We start from the raw sequence: 23770 nt of genomic DNA, 5'->3' as shown, positions 1-23770 counted from the left end.
GATATGAAATATCAATGCAAATGTAAGAAATAGATAATGCTTTAAGCATTATTACTATTTGAAGAAAATAAAAATATCTTTTTAATTGTTGCTATAAATAGCAACTAACCATGTCATGAGAATATAATTTTAAGCACTTTAAAAAATTAAGCAGATGCATTACTGTCACTGGAAAGATTTTCCATTGGATTGTTAGCCAAAGGATCCAATTCAGCAAATAAATCCAACCAGGAATTACCTTTAGATTTGCCAGTCTTACTTTTTTTCTAAGAAAAAATATGATAAAAATTTATTAGAATTAACAATTGTCAAGTAATTCTTTTTTAGTTTAATTAATTTTTATGAAATGTTGCTTTTCTTAAATACTTCTAATTTAATTTTAATAAAAATTATTAATATTTAATATTACCAAAAATTTGTACATACTTTATCACCCATGTTGGTAGTAGGCATATTTTTCTGTTCAACACCAAGTGCTACATCACCTAAACTTTGTTTTAATATATCTGGTGGTAAAAATGTATCGTTCGATATTACTTCCCATTCACTATTAGTATTTTGCTTATCAGTGAGAATATCATTCAAAAGTACCATATTTTCGGATGTGAGTGATTGTAGAGATTGTTCTCTTGAATTTTGTTCTTCTAAGGAAGAAAAATCAGCTAAATTAAAATTTGTATCAGATTTATCGAATATGTCCATTGTTAAATTTTGTTCATCAAACTTTTTATCAAATTCAGATTGATTTTTTTCTCGTGAAGTATCACTATGAGAAATATTGTTATCTAAAACTAAATTTTCAAAAAGTTTATCGAGATTTTCATGTTCTATATTAGAAGATGATTGTGTAATTCTATTATTTGAAGAACTGGAATTTATGTCTAATCCTTCCAATCCTAACATGTCTTGTGTTTCATACTCAATATCCAGTAGTTTTTCATCGTGTTTGTCATTTTCAATTATATTCTTAGTTGACATTACTTCTTCAGCTTCCTCAACATTATCATGATAATCCATATCAAAAAATGATAATCTATAATAAAAAATGTTTTATAAACATGGTAAATTCCTATCATTAGTACTTGCTGAAATTTCTTCATTCTTATAAAATATACTTGTTTTTTTCATCAGCATCATCGTCACCTCCAGTTTCTTGAGCTAATTTACTTGAAGGTTCAGCGAGTTCTCGCACTACCATAAAATTGTATCGTTGATAACCTTTAAAACTGCTTGCTATTGTAGAATATGCTTGTGCAGATTTTTCAGTGAAATTTAGAAGTGTACTTTGATATAAAACTAAAGCATGGCTAAACATATTACATCTTGCTGCTGCCAGTAAATCTACCTTTTGAAGACAGTCTAAAGCCAGGTTATCAAAGGCTATTTTACCCCTAGATCAATAAACAAATTATAAATTTAGAAGTATTTCAATATATGTAAAATTTAAATTTTAGCATCAATTAACAAATAAATAACAGTACATACTGTCTAACACATGTTTGGACTTTACGAAATCTTTCTAATTGTTTTGACGTGTCAGGATCTAACTCTTGAGAAATATTTTTCATCCATGAGAGAGCTGCTCTGTACTCTGTACGAGCTTTCTCCATTGCTTGAACCTTTTGCAATGTATCTTCAATAGCTCTCTGTCTAAATGTTTCTACTTCTTGATATAATCGTCTCAGTGGAGCTCTTAATGCAAGTCTTTGTTGACCAGAATATGATAGTGATTTTCCAACTGCTGTCATCATTTTACCAGCTCTAGTTTTATCTTGTTTACCAGCATCTTTAAGGAACCGACCCATTGCATTTTCTTCTTGTGCAAGATCTGTATAAAATTTAATGCAATAATTATTTTTATAACCTTTATGTTCTTTTTTTCTAATTAAATTTATCACTATTTTACAATGATTGGAGTTATAACAATTTACCACATAATTTTTCTTGATATTTGTCAATAATTCTTTGCAAATAAGAACAAGATTCTTGAATGCTGCGAAACAATTCTAACTTGGCATCCAATTCTGCATCAGATGCTACTATACAATCATCTTCCTTTTTTCCTAACTTCCGTGATAAAGCTTGTTTAGTAACCCAAAACTGATGTTGCATTTTTGTAATAGTAGAATCATCATGCATATTGGTCCTCTGTACCCAACGGTCAAAAGTGTTTCCTGATATACCTGGTCCATTTCTGTTACTAAAAATTAATATCATTAGTAAATATAGTAATAATAATAATAATAATAGTAATTATAAAAAGTAATATCATTATAAATGTGTGGGTGGATATTTTATCAATTACGAGTAATACGTTTAATGTTACGCAAATAAAACAGTATTTTATCGAATATAAAACTATTTAAAGTAAGAGAATATTATAAAAATTAATATTAAAAAACTTACTATGTATTCATGATGGAAGACGCTGGTTAGAAATGCGAATGCTTATGTTATAATGGTTAATGCTTACAACTAAAAGACGCAAATGATTTCTAAGTATGATTTAAAATAACAAATTATTTATAAGTATCATATTTCTTTAACATGCATGATTAATACTTTTATAATAATTAAAATAAGTGTGTGTATTTTAATACTGACAGAAAGATTGATACATTTTTCTCCTGTCAACTTGACAGATCGAGTTGACATACAGCTTACTATTGCTAATTGTCCATCTAAGAACTGCTTAAAGTGAGATTTTAATGGATGCGACTTCAATGCAGAAGCTACAACAAGGCGCATTAACAATGCCACAGAAGAAACAATTTTTCAAGAAACATTATTAAAAGATATAGTATTTATTATTTTATAAATTTGGAATAAGGAAAATTAATAGTTTTGTATAAATCAATTACTTAGGATTGCTCTTTAAAAAATTTCCTAAAAAAATTTATTTAGAAAATATAACTGTAAATATTATATATGATAAGTTAAACTTTGAAATATTAATATTCAGATTTATCTTCAGATAAATTATTATACTAGCTTCAAAGTTATAAATGTACTTTAAAAAACTGAAATAACTGAAATTGATCAGATGTTAAAATAAAACAAATTAATTTCTTATTTATTATAATTAGTTACCATTTTCCTAATTTATTTGTCTATATTGATATTTTAAAAAGAAGAAAACGTAAAACTTGACAATTTTAACAGAGCATGTAAATTAAAAAATTGTATTTTTTAAATATATAATTATAATTCTTTTCTTTTTTCATAGTGTAAATAAATAACTATACAGAAAAGAAGTTTGTTTATCGTAAGTAAACAATTTATGTATTTGTCCCATATTTTATTAGTAGCAAATGTTAAAAAGGGTCAAGTTCCATCTGCTATTTCTAGGTCGTCGTGACGAGCATAGATTATGAGCAAAAACAGCAAAAAGGCAATGGCGGATATTCTTCAGGCAGTCACAAAATTTATTATGAAAATTTCCGAAAAAATGTGATCTCTGTGTTAGTTCATCAAAAACAAATTTGAGGTACGTGTCAATTGTTCTTTCGGAGAATTTATGAACTCGATGATCATTGTACTTAATACACCCCGATGTGATGTCACATGCAACCACATGTGGATTTAGAATTAATAGATACTCTCTTATAAAAACAACTAACCATGAAAACTATGTTTATTTTTATACATTAGATTAATATTAATATTAGATGTCAAACAGAATGCAAAATTTGTAACAAAATTTTCTCTTATTTCTATCGCGTTTATACTGCAGATTTCTTAAATTGAAAAAACAATGATTTACACTAGTAAAAGTATATTTTATTTGTAATTTTTTCGTAAATGATATACTAATTTTATTTTTATTTTCTGTATTAATGTTTAAAGCTAATACTGTAAATAATATTAAGCATATTTGAAATATCTGCTTATATTTGTCAATAATAGAAACATAAGTCCCAACCTGTAATGAAACAATGTTTAATATTTAGAAATTTATATTGTACTATTATCATATAAGTTATTATTTAAATATATAGTTATAGTTAATAATTTATATTTTTACATGTAATGTAGTTTCAATACTATATTAAAATAGATATTTTGTTGATCTATTGAATTGGATTTATGTATAGTTTAAAATAATTATATTACTCCTTATTTTACTACTTTTTATTTATCACTTTGTTGCTGTTATGTTCTTATATAGAATAAATTATTTTTATTTATAATTGTGTTTATTTCTTTTACTTCAAAATTTGATCCTTATCCTTACACAGTTGGATCATTTAGCAATGGATTATTAATATCCTAGTATTTATCCTGTTGTTGTAGTGCAATATTAATTAATTCCTATAGGTGGCCTGAAGGCCAAGGGATGGTATTGCCTATAGAAAAGAGATGGCACACAATATGTGTAGACAATGACTGGCAAACAAATAAAGCAGTTACTAAATTCAATGAGTAACGAATGGTGGTTAATAGTGGAACAAATAGGAAAGATCATCGGCAGGCAGGAAGGAGTAAACAATCGAGTGTGCCTAAGTAATGAGCGAGACTCAGCATCATCTTCACTCGGTTTCGGACTTGTATGCAGCCGACGAGATAGAAGTACTTCTCTTAGAAGAGATTCGTGACCTGGAATTACCAGCCTCTGCATATTCTAGACCTGAGGACATTCAGGACTTTGATATTGGTATGAGAATAGCTTTTAAATTGCAAATCATTTCTAATAAAGATTGCTAAAAAATATTGTGTTTTTATGTAAAATATTAAAAAAAAAGTACAGCATTTAAATATATACATTATTTGATATTAATAGCAGGCAGTAGAACAGGGGGGCAAATTAGCTCCCAACCTTTGGAGCTGGATTCACCAGGGGTCCATTCAACAGTCCACTCATGGGACTCACATGCTAATTATCATGGTAATTATGGCTATGGTGATCACCATGGCTCTTCCTCAAATGCTTTGGCTTGGCCAAGAGCAAGTCATTTGGTCCTTTATTGTGACATACAGGGGCATCTTAAAACAGCTATTGGTGTTATTAGACTTTTACTACTTGTAAGTAATATTGTATTTCAATTATTTTTTATTTATCAATTTCTGAAACAATAAGTTACTTTAAATTGTTTGCCTAGATATCATCTGCAGCGTGTTTGGCAACATTGTGCAGCTCTGGCACTGCCAAGGTCAGCTTATTTATGTTGCCTTTAGTCGGGCGGCTGCGTTTCATGATCTTTGTAGCAGTTTTCTGTTTTTTGGTCACTGCATTACTCCTCTTCCTTGATATTTCGCATGTTATCTATGTTTTTCCTTTCAATTGGGCAAAATTGGTAAGTAATCCATAATTTACTAATATTTTATTCTTGGTTGAGGTTAATATCATGATTAAAAATATAAGTCTTTTTTATATATGTTTATATATATTTAGTAGTGCTTTAATATCTTAACACTGATGTATCTGATAGACATCACCTCTTATAGAATGCTTGGATATTCACTGGCATAGGCTTATCTTATGCCTTGAGTAGTGCATTATTAGCATGCTCTATATGGGAATATCATACTGGTGGCTGGGTGCCAAAACGCACTCGTTCCCAGTTGTCTGCTGCGGCAGTGCTTGGACTGTCATGTGCTATTTTTGCCTTCTTACTTTCATGGATACATGGTCGCAGTGGATCAAGTTGTAGGAGTTCAGATAGTCGTAATCATACACCAACACAACTTTATAAACCTGTTGATAATTCCTCTTCTTCTGGAGTAAGTAATTTTACTTTTTATCATTTCCTTACAAATATATTTATATTATTGCTGATAATTCTAATTTTATTTCTCCAGGTTACTCTTAAAGAACGTAGTCCTAAAAGGCCTGCTTCATGGGTTGTTAAAAATCAACAGTCGAGGAAACAAAATACAGACAGTGATACAAACACAAATAATGGCCATCATGGTAATGATAATCATGCAAGATACAAGCAAGGTGCTAATAGAAAAGATCATTGGGCTTCTGCAAGGGAGCACTTTTTAAACTCCCAAGAAAATAACGAAGATATTCAAAGAAGTGATATCGATATTGAAAGGAGAAGAAGAAGACGAAGGAGAGAAGGTGATAGTAGTTCAACAGGCGATGGAAATTTAATAAGTACCAAAACCAATAGTGGTCATATTCTGGAAGATAATAAACCTAGACGAGTTCCGCGGAAATTACCTCTGCAGTCGGTAGAGCAATCCCGACCTTGGCCTGGTGCTGAGCATAGAGGCAATAGTTCTATACAAGTTCGAAATAAAACTTTACAAATGCCAGTGAATAATAAAGCACAGGACTATTGTAGCATAGATGAATCTAGTTCAATGCAAGTGACTAAAAATGGTTTTCACTGGGAAATGGAATGTACATCTAGTAACAATATGGAAAAAGCAGCAGAAATAGCTATGGATCGTACTGCCATGTGGACTGGACAATGGCATCCACCACCTGACGATGTCCAACCTTGTTCTAGTAAAACTATTGATCCTTACAGCTTTGCCTGATTGAATTTGAAAATACATACATATGTCTTAGAAAATGTTGGACTCATTGCAGTGAATGACTTTTGGGAACAGTTATGTAATACAGAAGTTTCCCTTGGGATGATAGTTTCATAATATCATATTGAATCTTCTTTCACTGTTTACACTAAGGAAAGGAAAAAAGAATGAAACAATATTTTATTGTTTTATCAGTGAAATATTTCCGTTGTTTCTCATTTGCCCAAATTGAATGTGTTTGAAATTACATATGTAAGAGTCACTTTAATGTTAAAGTAGTGCACAGTGACCACAACAACTTTGTTATCATCCTTTACATCTATGTTCTTCTCATTTGTGCGTAAAATGAAATGTAAGTTTGGAATTATATTATTAATCAGTTACTCAATGCAACTGCAGATAAAATTCCATTTCACATTTAATGAGAAAGCTCTACATTGTAATCAAGATTGAGACAATGTCTTATGTCCAAACATTTAAAAATCCTGTATAAAATTATCGTTGCCTTGTATATTATGCTGCCATGAAGATAATTTCCTTTTAGTTGTCGATTTTTTACACTTTGCATCATACAACCAGACTGCCTGACTTCGACATACAAATTATGTCGTTTCATTCCAATTATACATTAAATAGTAAGTCTAAGTATTAACAGGATTATTTGTAAGTATAACTTACATTAGTAATTACTGATTAAAATATTTCTTCATTTGTTATTTTATTATATTTTAATGTCTATTCTGTCTCCATGCATACTCAATCTATAAACACTGATAAAAGGTTAATAAGAGACAATTATATTAATGCATTTTGTTACAAATTTATGAAAATTGCTCCTCAAATAAAACAGACAACAATATTTATGTTAAGACTGAAAAATTAATATCAGTTTAACTTTTTGTGTTATACAACGAATTAGTATGCATGGAAGAAGTATTTAAATTATAATATTTCAATTATTGTTTAAAACAGTATTATTGTTGCATAGAGATGGGCATAGAAATGTGTTTCATGATTGTCGACAAAGCTAAACAAAAATTGTTTCCTATAATTATTATAATTGTTTCCTACAATTATATCATAATGAATTTTACTTTTTTTATTAGTATTTTATACATAAATGATTGTGTTTTATATAATTATGCAGTCTGGGAGTTTAGGGAATGTTTATCTCTACTTTCCTAAAAGATATAAGCACTATTTGCAAACTTGGAATATAATGAGTAGCAATGCTGTTGCATTACTTACTTACTTTAATGAAAGTCTCAAACCATTTCTAGTCCAGTACTCTTGTACAATATTGTCTTTACTGATTCATCAAATTAAAGAGTAAAGTAATTTTTAGTACATACATATCGTGTTAGAGGTACAATTTATCTTCAAGGCTATCAGAAGATTGCGTTTCTTGACCAGTTGGTCCTTGAAATCTCTTTTTATCGTACAACAGGTGGTATATAGATTCAATTACATTGGGACCTCTGTTATATTTCAGTTGATTAAGATTATTATAATCACATAAACACAAAGAAGTAATTAATTTTGACTAGAGACATAAGCAACAGTTACTTTGTCTTTTGATACAATATTAGAATATACATTTGGATCAGGCATCTAATTACATGTTGGCGTGTATAACGCGTCAGTTATCTAATCAATTAATTAGCATAAGGAAAAAAGTGCGTGTTCATATAGGATCATAACAAAAAGAAAGGAATAGTATATATTATGGTAGCTTCGTTGTGTCAAAATATTGATGATGTAATTTGATTTTCTTGAACACAACGAAGAAATAAATGTAATTTTTCTTATACATGGTACATTACTGGTGTACTGATAAAATGTTTAAAAAATATGGATAGATTTCATGATAAAAATGTTCGATGAAAATGTTATGTGGTGCAAGATATTTAGCTTAAAAGTTTAACCAAAATGATTAAAAAAAATGTACAGACACTGCCAGAAGAAATATAACGCTCTTTGAGTGTCATGTATGTCGAATAACTTTGTTACTTTTCGATAATTTAGTATCAGAGGCTTTACCTCGCTACAATCTGCAATACCTCATAATAAATAAATTGTTAAACTTATATTTAGTATGTGAATCTACAACACTTTTTAATATATTTCTGTACAAACTTTAACTGAAAGCGCTTCAAATCATAGCACAAATAATAAAGATTGAAATTAGGTTTGAATATTAGTCATTGGAATTCATTCTAGAAAGTAAAGAATATTACTGTTCAAATGAAATGTAAATCTATTTCACAATTGTAATAAGGTTGTTACTTTTTTGACAAACATACTTTTCCTTTACATTTTATAAATAATACTGATTGAAAAGTATTTTCTTTCAATTAATTAAAACAAGTTATTAAAATTAATATAAATTATATAAAATTTTTTCTATAAACTTATTCTTAATTATAATCTTGTTGCTGTAAATATTTATTTTTTGTACTATGATGTTCATTTAAAAAACATTTATGAATATCTTTTATTTCACTAGGAAAGCAGTTTGAAATACGAAGAGGTATTTGCATTAAAAAGTAGCATAACGATTATCTAATCAAATACTAATGTTAAATTGAATAAAAAATGTTGAATTAAATTAGTTTGTAAATAAGGATTATGTTGAAAAATAGAAGCACACATTGTACGCACAAAAAAATTAATACAGCTAAATACTTATTATTTTGCTTTTTGCATGTATAATTTAATTCTATTTACTATTTAAGTTGAAATATACAATATCTTGATTCATTAAAGTTTTTTTCTGTATTATCTTTAAAATACATTGCTATAGTACATTTCTTTCCTTTTTAAACTATATTATTTTAATAAAAGTGAAGTATGGTTTTAATTTAACATGTTTTATTTATTTATGAAAAAAATTCATATTGTTTCTAACAATTATAATATTAAATAATGACAATCCAAAAGAGATATATGTACTACATGACACAAGAGTTCTTTGGCCTAACATTGGTTCATTGGATAATATCAAAAATAAAATGTAAAAGTCTTTACTACCAAGAAAATCGATTACTGTAGATCCTTTGGATGTGTTTTGATTCATAATTAGATATTATACCAAGTATTGACAGCATCATTTGTATGAATATCTATCTCTGTATTTTTTTTAAATGATGCTGTCAATACTAATTAATGATAAATATGAGTATATAATAATATTTCTATTATAGACTCATTGTAAAGGTTTGCATATTGGATGTTTTCTGAGACAGGGAAAGATTATTGTGAGTTGATACATGTGGTTGGGTAAATTACCAAGAGTTACATTACATATTAACCTGTTGGTAATTTGTCATATTTCATAGCGATTGTTCTGGACAATAACAATTAATGATCCATAACACCTAAGTTATTATTATCATTTATTCTTTTAAAAATTATTTTATACACTTAGAAATAATGAGATGAATGACCATTGTATAGTATAGACTATGCAAAAATCATAAGTGCGTATGTTATACGTTAATATAAAATATACCACATAATGTTAGTAAACTAGAAACAACTTTATTCTATGTTAATCAAGAAGAATACGAATAGATTTATTTAATTATTATGTTGCAAGTATTAAGGTTCGATTGACATCAACAAGATATAATTTTGCATATAAGCGATTAAACAAAGAAAACTGTCACGTAATCGTCCGAAATACAAACGAAATTAAAAATATTTGCGATTAATCTAATACTTAATTATTTTTTGCCAGTGCCAAAAAATATAATAGAAAATATATATGCATACATTTATGCATGTATATAATAATTACACGCACGTGCGCGCGCGCGCGCGCGTTATTATGTACCATGTAAACGTATCAATGTTTATGAATTGTTGAGACTGGTGTGAGATAAATGAAAGAATGAGAAACTTTATTTGATATGTATTCTCCTAATTCAATAGTCTTTACCAAATTTTATTATAACATTTGTATTATTTTTACTCTTCTTTAGTAGATATAATTTCATAAAATCTGTTTGCATATATATTATAATGATTTGACTTTTTTTTATGATTATTCATCTGAACAAGTATGCAATAATATTTTTACAAACTAAAAATAACAGAGGTCAGTAGCAATTTTTAATTATTTGTGTTATTGTTTTCTATTTCTTTCAACTTTCCTACTATATCTTCTAATTTTCTACGTTGTACACTCTGTTTCATTTGTTTATTTTTATCTTCCGTAAAACACTGAATATCCATTGTTTTTACATAATGTAGTACAGAATTCCTTTTAACAGAATAATGAAAAAATAAAAAACAAGAAATAAAAAGTAAAATATAATATCTGGTACAAAAAAAGTATATGAGAAGGAATTAATGATGAAATACATTACTATAGAAGACATGATTAGAAAACTTACTCTTTGTTCCTTGAAACTTGAAATGGAAACTAAAAGAAGATAAAATGAATAAAGTAATTGAATAAATATTTAGCAATATGTATGTATACGAGTAATACTCTTAATTATATCTCACCTGTTGTGAATGTTTTAAATGTTTCATGGATGAATGTCTCCAATTGTTGTATTTCACCCAAGGTGTATCATGTATATTTGATAATCCTGATTGTGTCATAGTATGTACTGCGAATTGTGGGTTCATAATTAATGGTCCATGTTGTAATAATTGTTGCTGCTGATAAGAATGATTGGAATAATATGGATCATATTTGGTGAAATTTTCTACAGATGATATTGCCAAGGAATTTGCTACTGCCACTACAAAATAATAAATTTATATATGCATATAATCCTAGATACTTGTAAGAATGTTAAGAAAATTATAATAATTATAACAAACTCTTGGCTTTCTGAATATTTAACAATGTATCATAGTATTGTTTTTTAAATGTAACCAACTCTGTAATAGATGCAGTTTGTTGTAAAGTGTTCAAATTTTTTTGTTTTGTTTGTTTCGTTGCAGATCTGCATATAAATAATTTTATTAAATAAGTTTGTGGACTGTGGAAAAATATTAAATTTACACAGCAACTTTAATGGTACTTGTATAACAAATTTTCTATGTAATCCTCTTTTTCACAATCTATTGTTTTAGTTTTACTAACTACAGTATTCAAACTTTTATGAAGCATTTTTAATTGAGCTGGGTTCTGATAGATATGAAATGATGATTTCTTTTCAATAAATTTTTTTGTATTTCCTGATGTACTAATATTCTTAGAACTATTCATGTTTTTACTTAAAACATCTAATTGATTATTGTTTTCCAGGTTTTTTTGATTTACAATCTTGCAACGTTTGGATGTAGGAGGAACTACATACAGAGATTTTGTCCAAGGCAATATTGGAAATTCTGAATATATAAAAAGAAGAAATGCTTGTAATATATGTACACATGAAATTGAAGTATGTTTGTGAATGATGACTATAAAAATAGTTTTATTACCGATCAAAGTCTCCTGTTCTGCACGTTTTAAGAAACATTGCAAACTTCTCTTAAGATTTTTATGTGCAGTAAAATCATCCATTAAGAATTGATCTTCTTTTAAAGTCTGTAATATTTATAGGATCATAACAAGTTATTTAAATAATTATTATAAATATAAATTTCTTTCACCTGTATATTGATTATTGTATCTTTTCTTTCTTCCTCATAATGTACAACATCCATTTTATATATATCTTGTTGAATTGCTTGTTCATCGTTTAATTCTTGCTTAAAATATTGTGTCTCCATGTTAAAAATTTTATTTTTATTTATACTGCTATATTTTTTGGAATTTTTATTTACATCACCATTATCTAAAATCTCATAATTTGTTTCTGTTTGTATAAATCTGTCACTACATGTTACTTCTAAATTTAAGATCTCATTTTTATTCTGTTTATTTGTAATTGCACTTTTATGTAGTTTTTTTAAACATGTAGTATTCTGTAACATTAATTTTATTATTTTTATTTAAGTATAGTTAAATTAATAATATTATAAAAAATACTTTTAAAAAACAATTGTTACAAACCTGATCTAATGTATGAGGCACATCAGTTATGTTACAATGATTCCAATTATTGAATCTGTCAATGGACAATTGAAAGTATTTATCATCCATTGATTTAAAAAACTGTTGTTGGTAATCTGATGTAGAGTTTTGATAAAAATTAGTTTTATACAGAAGATGAGGAGTGTTGAACCATTTTAGTTTTGATTGTAGTTTTAACGATTCTTGTTCATTAGTTAAAACTTTTGATGTAAAGTTTTGTTTAATATTAACATGAGGTTTTATACATGAAATATTATAATTCAATGTATCATACATGTAGTTCACATGATTATGAATGGTTGAAATTTCATTAGGAGGAAAACCTTTAAATACTTTAGGTACTGAAGATACAAACTTTTCATTTAATTCAAAATTATGAGATGTGTTAAGCAAAATATTTTGGTTTAGATGGATCTTTGAGTTGTCATTTAATATTTCCTTGTTAGATTTTTCAGGAACTGTGATAATTCTTAAAAGAAATAAATTTATCATTATATATTATAAAAATATGAAAAATTACTTTAATGAAAATCATACTTTTGATATGAAGACTTAATATTAGATGCTTTAATCAGTTCAGTAATTTTATATATTAGATTCCTTATTTTGTCATTTGATACACCTTTTGGTAATGGTACTACAGAAATTATTTGTTGCTGTATACTATTATCCAAATTTTTAGATAAAATAAGTAAAGCTTTTAATACACGTTCATATGCAATTATACCGTCATCAGGATGATATATACTTAACAACTGATTTATTGCGTTAATAATATTTGTGTCTTTCAAAGTTTGTTGTAAAGCAGTCCATGAGAAATCTTTACATGTAGAAACAATATTTGATATGGCATTCCTACTTTTGATAACTGTTAAAATAAATTAATTTTTTTTTAATTAGCTGATTAAAAAATTTCAACGACTTTTCGATTTATTTTATAGCATTTTTGTTATAAAATTAAACGTAGAATAGTATTTATTACTATTTTAAATAATAAATATTAAATAATATTGTTACTTACTATCAGAATAGCTTTTCATTTCCATTTCGATGTAAACGTCTTTCTATAAAGTGACAGCTTTCCGCGATATTAATACAATCAATTGGTAATTACCAAATAATGAAAACAGCTGCTTCAAGATATTATTGTTAATAAATGAGTAACGCATTTCTCGCAAGTTCGTTTGCAAGTCGATTGAAATCGGATTATAATTTGAAGTAAAGAAATGTCCCGCTTTTACATTTAATAAATGAAATATTTTTTATTTATAGGTAAACAAAAACAAATGAATAAAGTTATAGAAGTATGAATAAAATAAATAAATATAACTGGAAATTAAAATTAATTTTTACACTATTTATTTAACTATTTTTCATATAAATTTTTGTTTTAAATTATTTAGTATATTAAACAATTAATTTAAATATATTTAAATTAATATTAAATATTAATAAATATATTAAAAATGCAGTAGTTGGAATATTATATAGCATGAGAAAGAAGGAAATTATATTTCTTTTAAGTAGCATTAATAAATTATATTCGTTAATTATAAAACACATATGTACCTTCTGTACATCATGGATTATTTTAATAAGAGTATTAGTTCTATGCTAATAATCTTAAAAGCTTTGCAAGTATTATTATCTGATCACTGCTATAAAAGCAGTAACAGAACATAGTTCAGTAAATTACTGCAAAATGATTCTACCAAAATATTTGGTACCTTTTTCTTATTTAATAGTTTTAACAACTAGTGCAGCTATTGAAGTTCCTGCAGGAACACCATGGATAAACATTACACCAAAACCTGGTAATATAAATTATTTAATTTTTAAAAATAATTTTGATATTATTTTAAGTTAAAATTTTTTAATCAAATTGATATTTTAATATTAGATGTAAATATACAGTATATGCATATGAATTATTTTATGTCGTTCTTACGTGAAAAATGTCCTTCTAGTTTATGCAAGAGCTTTTGGACCACCAGCATCAGGAATAGATACCATAACAGTGCCTTACATGCAAAAATCATCGTTTTTTCCAAAATTTGTTGATCCTAAAATGATGATTTCAAAAAAGACAGATTTACTCAGTAATTTGTTTAGTGGTTTAGGACCTGCTTATCCTATGGACTTTAAACCATTTATACCATATACTACAAGTGGATCACCTTCATATAATATGCCTGATGCAGCACAGTTATTGAGCAAAAGTATTGTGAATGATGGTATTGCTCCATACAAACGTGGAATTTTTGGACCCTTTGGTTCCAAACCTTTTGATCCTTTAAGTCCTAAATTTGGACCTATGTCTCAATTCTCAAGTTTAAATACTTTACCTAATTATAGTATGAAAAATAAGTATTCCCGTAAAAGAAGAAGTATAGATGAATATTCTGTAGCAAAACTTCGGTCAATTATGGATAATGGTGAACCTGAAATAAAAGATTTAGGACCACCACCTTCATATCCCACTCTTGCTCCAATTTCTGAAGAACCTGAGGAAGATGTAAATCTACAGAAAAGATTGGGAGGTATGGTCACACCAAAACAATATTTACCAGGACTATTTGGACCATTTGGACCAGTGATGGATCCAACTATGTTTATAGCAAAAAAATCTGCTTTCTTGGATACTTTGTTCAAAAATATAGCTAGTACTACTCCATCACCAACTTCGACGGAAGTGCCACTAATGAAAAGTACTATTGTAGCACCAGACTTTTGGTTACCATCATCATTAATTCCTAGTCCAATGGAATATAATAAAAAAGTAACACAATTCCTAGATAAGTTATTTGAAACTTTAAAATTGAATAAAACCATGATAACCACTGACAATAGCGTAAATGTTAAAAATGATTTAGTGAGAGCTATTGCATCTGATGAAGACAAAGTAAAAATTGTAAGATCTGTTGAAGATTTATCATCGATAAATGCTGCTAAAGACTCAATTGTTACTAGCATTTTATCTGAATTAGGTGATTTAAAAAGTAACATGGTGACAACAATGAATGATTTAATTTCTTATGAAAACTCTGCAGCATCATTGTCAACAAAAAAGCCTTTCAAACCTTTTGGTCCTAGTGCATGGTCAAAATCAGCTAATGGATTACTTCCTTTCCAGCAAAAAATAGCTATTTTAAGTCAAGTGTTTGATATGCTAACTGATTTACAAAAGAATATTACTCTAGCAATTGAAAATATAATGAAAGCCAAAATGGTGTCTACAGGTACTTCAGAAGAAACATTTAATGCCAACTATCCTATGGCTAATGGCATTCTTCCCAGTGTTGATGGTATGTTCAATAACATGAGTTTACTAGAAGCTATTAAACATAAATTAGATACATTGGATTATGGAATGCCTCTTTCATACAAAACAAGTTTTGATAAATTTGGACCAGTAATGACTCGAACACTGTCAAAAAGTCCAGCGTCATTTTGGGTTTCTTACCCTAAAGATGAACAAAGTATAAAACGAGAAGTCGATAATGATATTACATCTTTGATGAATGAGGAAAGTAACTCCAATCAAAAGCAGCAAACACGTTCAGTTAATATGCAAATGCATCAAGGATATCAAAGTTTGCCACCTGGTTCTATAGAATCCATACAGGCAGGTGGAGGATCTACACTTGGACATCAAGGTGGAGGAATCAAGTTATTTGTAAGTATTTACATTGAAATAAAAATTGCAAATTAAACATTTGTTAAATGTTTTGAATCTATATGTTTGTATTATATATTAGACACAATGAAACTTAATTATAATAGTTAATGATAATTTGTAGTATTAAAAAATATGGGGAATGTTTGTATCATTGTAAAACAAATGATGGTGACAAAAAATCTTATAAAACATGAAAACTTCATTTGTTTTCAGATACAAATGCCTGTATTACCTAATATGCAGATACCATACTTTTAAAATAATAAGTATGTGTAATTTGAGTACTATGAATATTTTGAACATGTTTATCTGTCACAGGAAACCAACAATTATGAAGATATTAATAGATGGAATAACTGGATGGAATATCTGCAAAATGGCTACCAAGGACACAGACATCACAATCACCATTAGATTACTAATAGAGCAGAAATATTCCTATCCCTTTTAATTACGAACCTTTAAATTGATCGCTTTTATCGTATACTATATAGAATGTGTACGTTTAATAATATCTTCAATAAAGTATGTTTTACAAAATACTTAGTGCACATAAAATTATGTACTAAAAGAGTATAAAATCGAAAAATTTTATCATTTTAAAATGTTCAGGAAGAGTTATCTTAAAGATGTATATCTTTTTATTAAATTTTCTATTATGTTTATGACAAATGAAACGGAAATGTACATTATGGTATCAATTAATATAAATGCAATTAACAATGATGAACATAAAACATTAAAATGAATACGTACATTGGTCAAGCAATCATCAGCGCACATGGACGCAATCCTGCATCAAGTGCGTTGCTTTGTTTCTCTGTAATCAGCAATGCATTGCACGCAGGGTAGCGTTAGTGTGTTAGGAAGCACCAGAATTAATAACACGGTATATAATTTTTGAAGAAATGAAGGAAAAACATCTCATTCTCATGTGCTAAATATTTCAGTTCAATTTTCATATTAATTACACTTTCACTATTTTTTATATAAAGTCATATAAAATTATGAAAATGGCAGTATCGGTAAGTGTTAATGTTGGACGTCTAATTTACTTCTCTTTGATAGAAACTTTCGTTTTCAAAGTTAAGAATAAAGTCATTGCAGACATTCCTGGTTTAATATTACATTTCAAACTTTGATACTTTACTATATTGATTATATTTCGTATCATGAAAAGTTTTATCATCTGCCTTTTGTTACTCTGGATATAAGATGTTCCATTTGCTGATCAATTCTGAACACCATATAAAAAGATGCCAGTACACTGCTTAACGTTACCAATAATCCCAAACCTTCGAATATCAATTTTGGTGCAAAGATCTTCCAAACCATTAAGTGCCGACAGTGAATAGTTGTAGCAAGCATGCTGCCAAATGTCTATAACACATATGAAGTTATGAAAATTTATCAAAGTAGTTTTTGAATTTCAAACATTTATAGTATTCATTCAACTTATATTTCTTAATACATTAATATATTTAAAATATTAAAAGTATTTCTTACTCTAATTCCATGAAGCAGTATGTATTTTCCTGCAATTGAGAAGATTGCAGTATGAAATACAGAATCTTGTTCAAACAGAAGCAGTTCTCCCCTTTTCATATCATCCTCCAAAAATTTTACTTTGACCAATTTTGGAAATACAAGATAAAAGGTAAATGGCACAATTACTAATAGTGGTAATGTTGCACCTAATATAATATATGATCCAAATGTGTTTATTCCTGCAAATAATTATTTGTAGAAAGTATTTTTAAATTAATGTAAGTAAAATTATGTATACCTATCAAGATTGCAGGTAATAAATTTCCATAAAAGTGTCCACCAGTCCCCACAAAAGCAGCATCCCAATGAATGGTGGGGAAAGTTGGTTGATGACCAGTGCCATAAAAGAAATATTCTGCTATTAAGAACCAACATAACAGTATAGGAGTAGGCACTTTGACAAGTTCAGCTGTGTTTAAAATTATAATATTAAAAATACAATATGTAATTTAAATTATTTATAGATTATCTATATTTCAAAGTACTTACATATACTATTAGCATTTTTGTATCTTTCTATTGCTGATAAGCCCAAAACAGAGGCACAACATATAAACATTAAAAAAGTACTAGGTGATAATATATCTCCTAATAATAAAGAATACAATAACATAAGAAATACACTTAATGAGACAAATGCCGCGCTATAGGCAGTACCCAAACCATAAACAACTGGTGTTTGATCTACATCTATTTTTTTGCGATAAATTGATTCCTTTATTTTCTCAAATAATCGAGGTACTATATTTTCGTTATGATATATGTTAATCGATTCTTTTTTCTTTGGTAGTAGAAATATACTGAGGGGACGATAGTACAGAATAAAAATTGCAAACAGACTTAATGCGTACACTATATTGGGCAATGTGTTTACTTGCCACGACAATGCATACTTTGCTTTCACAAATTTTGGTAATCTTTGAAGGACCCAATAACAGCCCATACAAACACCAATCACAACAGGACAATATTGTCCTACCAAAACACTGGGAGAGAAACCAGAAAGATTTCCACAATTTTGTAACCATAATCTAATAATTGTAATATATAATGCAAGTATAATCAAGGTGATAGCAAGTAAAATACGTTCTAAATTATCTGATGTTATAGATCCTGTTTTACCAATTATAAATGTAGAGTATACACGTGTCTGTTGTTCCTCTCTGCATCGCCAGAAGTAATAAGATAATCGTATAGAAATGCATGCTACTAAACCAGTGACTATTATAACTGTCTTTAAACTTGACTTTGTCTGTGATTTTAAAAATGGCTTTGTTTTTCTTTCTGAATTTTCATTAGTATTTTCTTTCTTTAAATTAAACATAAGAAGCCAAAGAAGTGTAACAATTAAAAAAGATAGTACATTATTTTCTTCAATAATATAACTGTTAGAAAAGAGACTACATATTGTTAAAAAAAGTACCACTTTTGTAACATACATCAATTTTTTTATTTTTCGATAATCATACCAAGTTAAAGAAATTACATCCCAGTTTTTAGCAATTAATAATACTAATAATACTATAGATACTGTACCAGTAGCAAATAATGTAGTATTTTTAAATTCTTCTACGATGCCAAAAAAGAATAAAAATGACACTATTAGTGCAGTAATTAAATTTGTTAAAATAGAGTACTGTGAAAATGATGATTGAAATATCTTAGACATGCGATTTTCTGGAATGCCTGTGATAAATAGATAAAAGAAAAACAAAGCACTAAACATTAAAAATAGCCCTTTTGACATTAGATTAGAATCAAATTGAACCCAAACTTCAGAACATGTATCTTTGAGCAGTTTAAAGTAATTTTTACTATTTATAATAAAAGATTCAAATTCATCAATAGTAGTTATGCTTCTAATTTGTTGAAACAGATGATTATACATATTTTCTAAATTTTGAAGTTGCTCATTAGAAAACGAATAACTATCTCTAGAGTACACATTCATATATCTTTTTGTCTGTGCAATATTTCTCCACATTGAAAGTAAAAGATACCATAAATCATTCTCTAATTTTCCATTTTTTGTTGAACTTGGAACTGAATCAATTATGACAGATCCTAAGTTTGAAAATGGTATGGGTGTTCCAAGAATTGATGCCAATGTGGGAACAAGATCAATCTGATTCACAGTATTGCTAGATGAATTATATTTTACAAGAGGAACCATAGAATAAACAAACATAGCAGCTTCAATTTCATTGTTGCTATCACCACCATGATCACCACTTTCTGTCATTCCATGATCACCAACAACAAAAAGTACTGTATCTTCTTCTAAGGATCCAATAATTTCTCTTATAAGAGTATTTGTATCATTTAATTTTCTAGTCATTTCAGGATGATTAGCACCATGTTTATGTCCACAATGATCGATGCCAAGAATATGTGCTATAAGAAGAGACCAATCTTTCTTCTTCATTTCAAAAAATATACGGTATCTAACATCCTTATCAACACTGTCTATATCCCAAACATTGAAAGATGGTGATGGAAATTGACGTTTAAATTTACCAGGAAATAAATTAATCCAAGTATCATCACCCATGAAAACAATACCTTTGTCAGCATTTTGATCAACAAGATTATCTTCATTAATGTTTTCAGAAGCAAAGTTAGATCCAATGTCTATGAAAGTAGGTAACGATCCTGTAGTAAGACCCTTTAATCGTTGCATAGTGGTTGTTGGAGGATCTGCTATGAATTTGTATAAACGTGAATTCATAGGTTGACTTTGCAATAATTCGTGAATTATTGGTAATTTATTGCGATAGTATGATGAAGTAGAACCACTATCATTGTACCAATATGCAAAATCATATCTTAAAGCATCTACAACTAGTAACACAACGCGTGACTTCCTTTTAACACACGTGATTGCAGCAATTTCGGGATTCTGGAGAAGTTGTTCAATGGTACAGTCAGAATCTGTACAGTATTTGCATTCGGCACGTTCTGGTCTCGCAATACGATTCAGTAAAAAACCGCTTGTAAAAATCAATAAACCAGCTGCCATCAAATATGACATCCATCCTTGAAATATTAAATAATTCCATAATTTGCTCATTTTTTCCACAATTCGATATTTTCATGCGTTATTCAAAAAGAATACGATATCAAAGGAACTCTAACATAATGTTAACCTATTTCTTGATGTGAACTTATTCTTCACTATCGTTACATTCTTGTAAAAATAATGTGAGTACTTGTTTAAAATAAATATCAGATAAGGACTGTTAAAAGCATGAGACAAATTGATAATCCATTTCTCCGAGGAACATATACAATATATGAGTAAAATAAGTATAAAAATGTAACTTTGTGCTTATTCATATGGCGCTAAATTTTAAGTATCTAGTACAGTGTCGCCATGTCGGCACAATTTGCAAACACATTATTTCGCAAATCTACTTTTATGTAATGCTAATAAAACAGTGTTATATCAACTTATAATAAAATCGTCATATCAGTTTTTAGAAAATTTTTTGAAGCGGCCACTATATTTGTATCAAACGATAAAATAGTATTTATTAATGGGACATAAATTTCCAGTGCCATCTTTTTTACAATGTAAATTGATATATCGAAATCTTATGAATGAAAGTATTTAGAATTGATTATTATGTTTACATTCTATGACAAAATTATGAAAAATATTGAAGTTATGAATCAATGCATCAAATATTTCAGTGCTTTAAATTTAATTAATTTAGCAAATCATATAGTCGGAAACAAGCTTGTTAATACTAGAGATTCAAATTTTGAAGCTAGTTTCGAACAATTGTTCAAATGGAGGTCTCTTAAATATGGCTTTCAAGAGGCTAAGGTTAGCAACAAACCGATATTTTTGCTGATATATAAACTACAGTGTCCTTCTTGTCAAAAATTAAAACAGAATTTTTCAAAGTCTGTACGGTTGATGGATCTTAGTGATCGGTATGTATTGATACGTATTAATCTATATAGGTTAGATAATTATTACCAAAAATAACCAAATAAAATTAAAGGATATTATAACGGCGTCGACTATTTCTCACGTAATCAAATTAATTTTCATTAATGGGTAACAGGTTTATAATGATAAAAGCGGACATGGAAAATGATGCAATTTTAAATAAAAAAATGTTTCAACCAGATGGAAAATATGTCCCTAGAATATTATTTTTTACGTCTGATGGCAATTTCATCGAAGAAGCCTACAACAAGCATGCAGATGCTGATACGGAATACAAATATTTTTACAAAAATCCCTCGCAAGTTATAAACACTATGTTATTTGTTTTGAAAAATTATTCTAAACAGCCATTGCCAGTAATGTTTGAACAATCGTTAAAACTGGAAAGCAACAATATAAAAGATGATATTCTTACTCCGACCATATCATAGTGATACCGATCAAAACATAAATGACTACCTTGTTAGTTTTACAAACAACATTAACTTATAATAGAAAGTACTAAATTTTTTTAAAATGAAATGAATTTTATTCCATTTTGTCTGGATATTAGAATTTGAATGGGAAAAATGTAAGAACGATTTTCTTTTCGTCGATAAAAATTGACAAAGTACATGAAATGAATATGAAATGAAAGATAGAAAAAGATGCGCTTGAAGCATACGGTATTATTAGCGAACTATATTTTAAAAGGAGCAAATAACTAATAATAACTTAGCACATACAAAAAATTGTTTATTTCAATTTTGAAAATTTCACTAAATAAATCATAGAATTCTTCGTTAGTTTTGTATTTTGAGTTTATTTTTTGTTCAATAACGAATATATTCACCATGGAAAAAAAAATAATTCACTTTTGTTATTTAAAATACGATATAGGTGGAATTAGAACATTCGTCATTTCAACATATTTTAGAATAACAGTACTCGATTGTTTAATATAAATATACTTTTAATTCTAAATATTGTTTTGTTTACGAATCGATCGAATTTTAAATTCGATAAATGGAATTAACGATCCTATAGGTAACAAAAATACGAATTTTTCAGAAAGGTAACTAGCAATATTTTTTATTTTGTAAGAAAATAATATATATAACCAAAATTAACCGAGACACTTATAGGATCAAGGAAACAAAATGAGCAACTGGTCTAGGTGCCTCGAGACTTTCTCGTGAATGGGTTAATGTGTAACCAATCTAAACGCGTGCTTACAGCAGGCGTAACCTTTTCAACATTGTTCCCGATGTTCGAGTCTGCGCCCATACATTAAACACCCCTGCACATCAACCTATCACCAGCTCGGAACAGCAACCCTAACAGCGCTTGCGTTTGCAACAGTTGCCATATCGCGTAACGCCGCCGTATTGGTCGACACTGTCTCATCAAGATCGCTAACCACGCCCGTTTCGCCCTCTTCAAGTATAGTGTGCCCATATACGAGCACGTGGCTTGGTTTACTCTCGCTTTGAATCGACTTGCTTACATTTGGAGTTACGCGATTACCTTCAAACAAACAGTATCTATCGCTTTTTAACGACCAATTCGAGTCGTTAGCAGAGTCGCTAAGGACATGTCTTCAAGTACACACTTGCGCGCGATAACCATTTATTTGGAAGAAAATTTCCATAGGAATTTACTACGGATGAATTAGTAAAAGAACAATTGGCCCTAAAAGGATTTACAATTACTTAAATCAAGCATCCTTTTCGCGATACAATCACTAAACTCAGTTTGTAGAATCTGTTAACGGAGTCTTCTACTTTCGAGGGCCAGAAGAATAGATTTTTCTCTTTTCGCATTTAAATCGGGAAATTATTTTTAGTTGGTGGTATCTCTACTCTTGGTTGTGATTACGTAATGATGTGCAACACTATTCATCGTGGCACGTGCCATTGGCACACTAACAACGGAAACCTATGTTGTGTACGCGAGTTCTCGATCAAATTTCACCAGGTCATACGCCTTTCTATCAATTCTGCTAATTTCGAATTATGTAGGTAATGGAAACGAGAACGAGAATTTGTAATTCGTTTTAAGAAGAATTAGCATTTCAAGC

General features: G+C 28.5%; 6 protein-coding genes across 7 annotated transcripts; 3 read left to right on the top strand and 3 right to left on the bottom strand.

Annotated features, from left to right (window-relative positions):
- Positions 1-122: 122 nt before the first annotated feature.
- ICA69 (islet cell autoantigen 1-like protein) lies at positions 123-2679 on the bottom strand. Of its 2 annotated transcripts, none has more exons than XM_017905742.1 (6): positions 2407-2679; positions 1932-2200; positions 1486-1828; positions 1116-1391; positions 427-1033; positions 123-266 (listed from the first exon to the last, which is right to left on the bottom strand). In XM_017905742.1, the coding sequence occupies exons 1-6, from the start codon at positions 2415-2417 to the stop codon at positions 147-149; spliced, it is 1626 nt and encodes a 541-aa protein (XP_017761231.1). In that variant the 5' UTR covers positions 2418-2679; the 3' UTR covers positions 123-146. The 2 variants fall into 2 exon arrangements, with proteins under 2 accessions (XP_017761231.1, XP_017761238.1); XM_017905749.1 differs by having other exon boundaries at positions 1932-2194; positions 2605-2679.
- Positions 2680-3202: 523 nt separating this feature from the next.
- On the top strand, positions 3203-6492 carry LOC108551582 (uncharacterized). The gene is made up of 7 exons (XM_017905811.1): positions 3203-3265; positions 3349-3487; positions 4318-4654; positions 4781-5022; positions 5100-5294; positions 5446-5721; positions 5800-6492. Exons 3-7 carry the CDS (start codon positions 4507-4509, stop codon positions 6490-6492), a joined length of 1554 nt encoding a protein of 517 aa, XP_017761300.1. The 5' UTR covers positions 3203-3265; positions 3349-3487; positions 4318-4506.
- Positions 6493-11799: 5307 nt separating this feature from the next.
- LOC108551681 (uncharacterized) lies at positions 11800-13572 on the bottom strand. The gene is made up of 5 exons (XM_017905931.1): positions 13548-13572; positions 13064-13394; positions 12506-12995; positions 12103-12417; positions 11800-11838 (listed from the first exon to the last, which is right to left on the bottom strand). Exons 1-5 carry the CDS (start codon positions 13570-13572, stop codon positions 11800-11802), a joined length of 1200 nt encoding a protein of 399 aa, XP_017761420.1.
- Positions 13573-14228: 656 nt separating this feature from the next.
- On the top strand, positions 14229-16619 carry LOC108551390 (uncharacterized). Its single transcript, XM_017905535.1, has 4 exons — positions 14229-14340; positions 14494-16202; positions 16419-16453; positions 16529-16619. Exons 1-4 carry the CDS (start codon positions 14229-14231, stop codon positions 16617-16619), a joined length of 1947 nt encoding a protein of 648 aa, XP_017761024.1.
- Positions 16620-17227: 608 nt separating this feature from the next.
- On the bottom strand, positions 17228-20841 carry PIG-O (phosphatidylinositol glycan anchor biosynthesis class O). Its single transcript, XM_017905524.1, has 4 exons — positions 18243-20841; positions 17992-18162; positions 17712-17932; positions 17228-17585 (listed from the first exon to the last, which is right to left on the bottom strand). The coding sequence occupies exons 1-4, from the start codon at positions 20821-20823 to the stop codon at positions 17391-17393; spliced, it is 3168 nt and encodes a 1055-aa protein (XP_017761013.1). The 5' UTR covers positions 20824-20841; the 3' UTR covers positions 17228-17390.
- Positions 20842-21420: 579 nt separating this feature from the next.
- On the top strand, positions 21421-22142 carry LOC108551305 (thioredoxin domain-containing protein 12). Its single transcript, XM_017905426.1, has 2 exons — positions 21421-21692; positions 21827-22142. Exons 1-2 carry the CDS (start codon positions 21421-21423, stop codon positions 22140-22142), a joined length of 588 nt encoding a protein of 195 aa, XP_017760915.1.
- Positions 22143-23770: the final 1628 nt, after the last annotated feature.

This window comes from Eufriesea mexicana, unplaced genomic scaffold (genome assembly GCF_001483705.2).
Source record: "Eufriesea mexicana isolate 0111107269 unplaced genomic scaffold, ASM148370v2 scaffold474474898, whole genome shotgun sequence".
NCBI classification, from domain to species: domain Eukaryota; kingdom Metazoa; phylum Arthropoda; class Insecta; order Hymenoptera; family Apidae; genus Eufriesea; species Eufriesea mexicana.
The sequence above is the reverse complement of the archived record's forward strand: the minus strand, read 5'-3'. Positions and strand labels throughout refer to the sequence as shown.

Bases quoted from the DNA above. Each gene is read 5' to 3' on its own strand.
- LOC108551681 (XM_017905931.1), bottom strand. From the start codon at position 13,572: ATGGAAATGAAAAGCTATTCTGATA. The intron at 13,395-13,547 runs GTAAGTAACAAT...TTATTTTAACAG, and splicing joins AATGAAAAGCTATTCTGATA to TTATCAAAAGTAGGAATGCC. The intron at 12,996-13,063 runs GTATGATTTTCA...ATTTCTTTTAAG, and splicing joins ATTAAGTCTTCATATCAAAA to AATTATCACAGTTCCTGAAA.
- LOC108551582 (XM_017905811.1), top strand. From the start codon at position 4,507: ATGAGCGAGACTCAGCATCATCTTCACTCGGTTTCGGACTTGTATGCA. The intron at 4,655-4,780 runs GTATGAGAATAG...TGATATTAATAG, and splicing joins CATTCAGGACTTTGATATTG to CAGGCAGTAGAACAGGGGGG. The intron at 5,722-5,799 runs GTAAGTAATTTT...TTATTTCTCCAG, and splicing joins ATAATTCCTCTTCTTCTGGA to GTTACTCTTAAAGAACGTAG.
- PIG-O (XM_017905524.1), bottom strand. From the start codon at position 20,823: ATGAGCAAATTATGGAATTATTTAATATTTCAAGGATGGATGTCATAT. The intron at 17,933-17,991 runs GTATACATAATT...AATTATTTGCAG, and splicing joins ATTACCTGCAATCTTGATAG to GAATAAACACATTTGGATCA. The intron at 17,586-17,711 runs GTAAGAAATACT...TATGTGTTATAG, and splicing joins TACTGCTTCATGGAATTAGA to ACATTTGGCAGCATGCTTGC.
- LOC108551390 (XM_017905535.1), top strand. From the start codon at position 14,229: ATGATTCTACCAAAATATTTGGTACCTTTTTCTTATTTAATAGTTTTA. The intron at 16,203-16,418 runs GTAAGTATTTAC...ATTTGTTTTCAG, and splicing joins GTGGAGGAATCAAGTTATTT to ATACAAATGCCTGTATTACC. The intron at 16,454-16,528 runs ATACTTTTAAAA...GTCACAGGAAAC, and splicing joins TTACCTAATATGCAGATACC to CAACAATTATGAAGATATTA.
- LOC108551305 (XM_017905426.1), top strand. From the start codon at position 21,421: ATGAATCAATGCATCAAATATTTCAGTGCTTTAAATTTAATTAATTTA. The intron at 21,693-21,826 runs GTATGTATTGAT...AATGGGTAACAG, and splicing joins TTGATGGATCTTAGTGATCG to GTTTATAATGATAAAAGCGG.
- ICA69 (XM_017905742.1), bottom strand. The intron at 1,829-1,931 runs GTAAATTGTTAT...AATTTTATACAG, and splicing joins ATATCAAGAAAAATTATGTG to ATCTTGCACAAGAAGAAAAT. The intron at 1,034-1,115 runs GTATATTTTATA...TTTTTATTATAG, and splicing joins GATGCTGATGAAAAAAACAA to ATTATCATTTTTTGATATGG.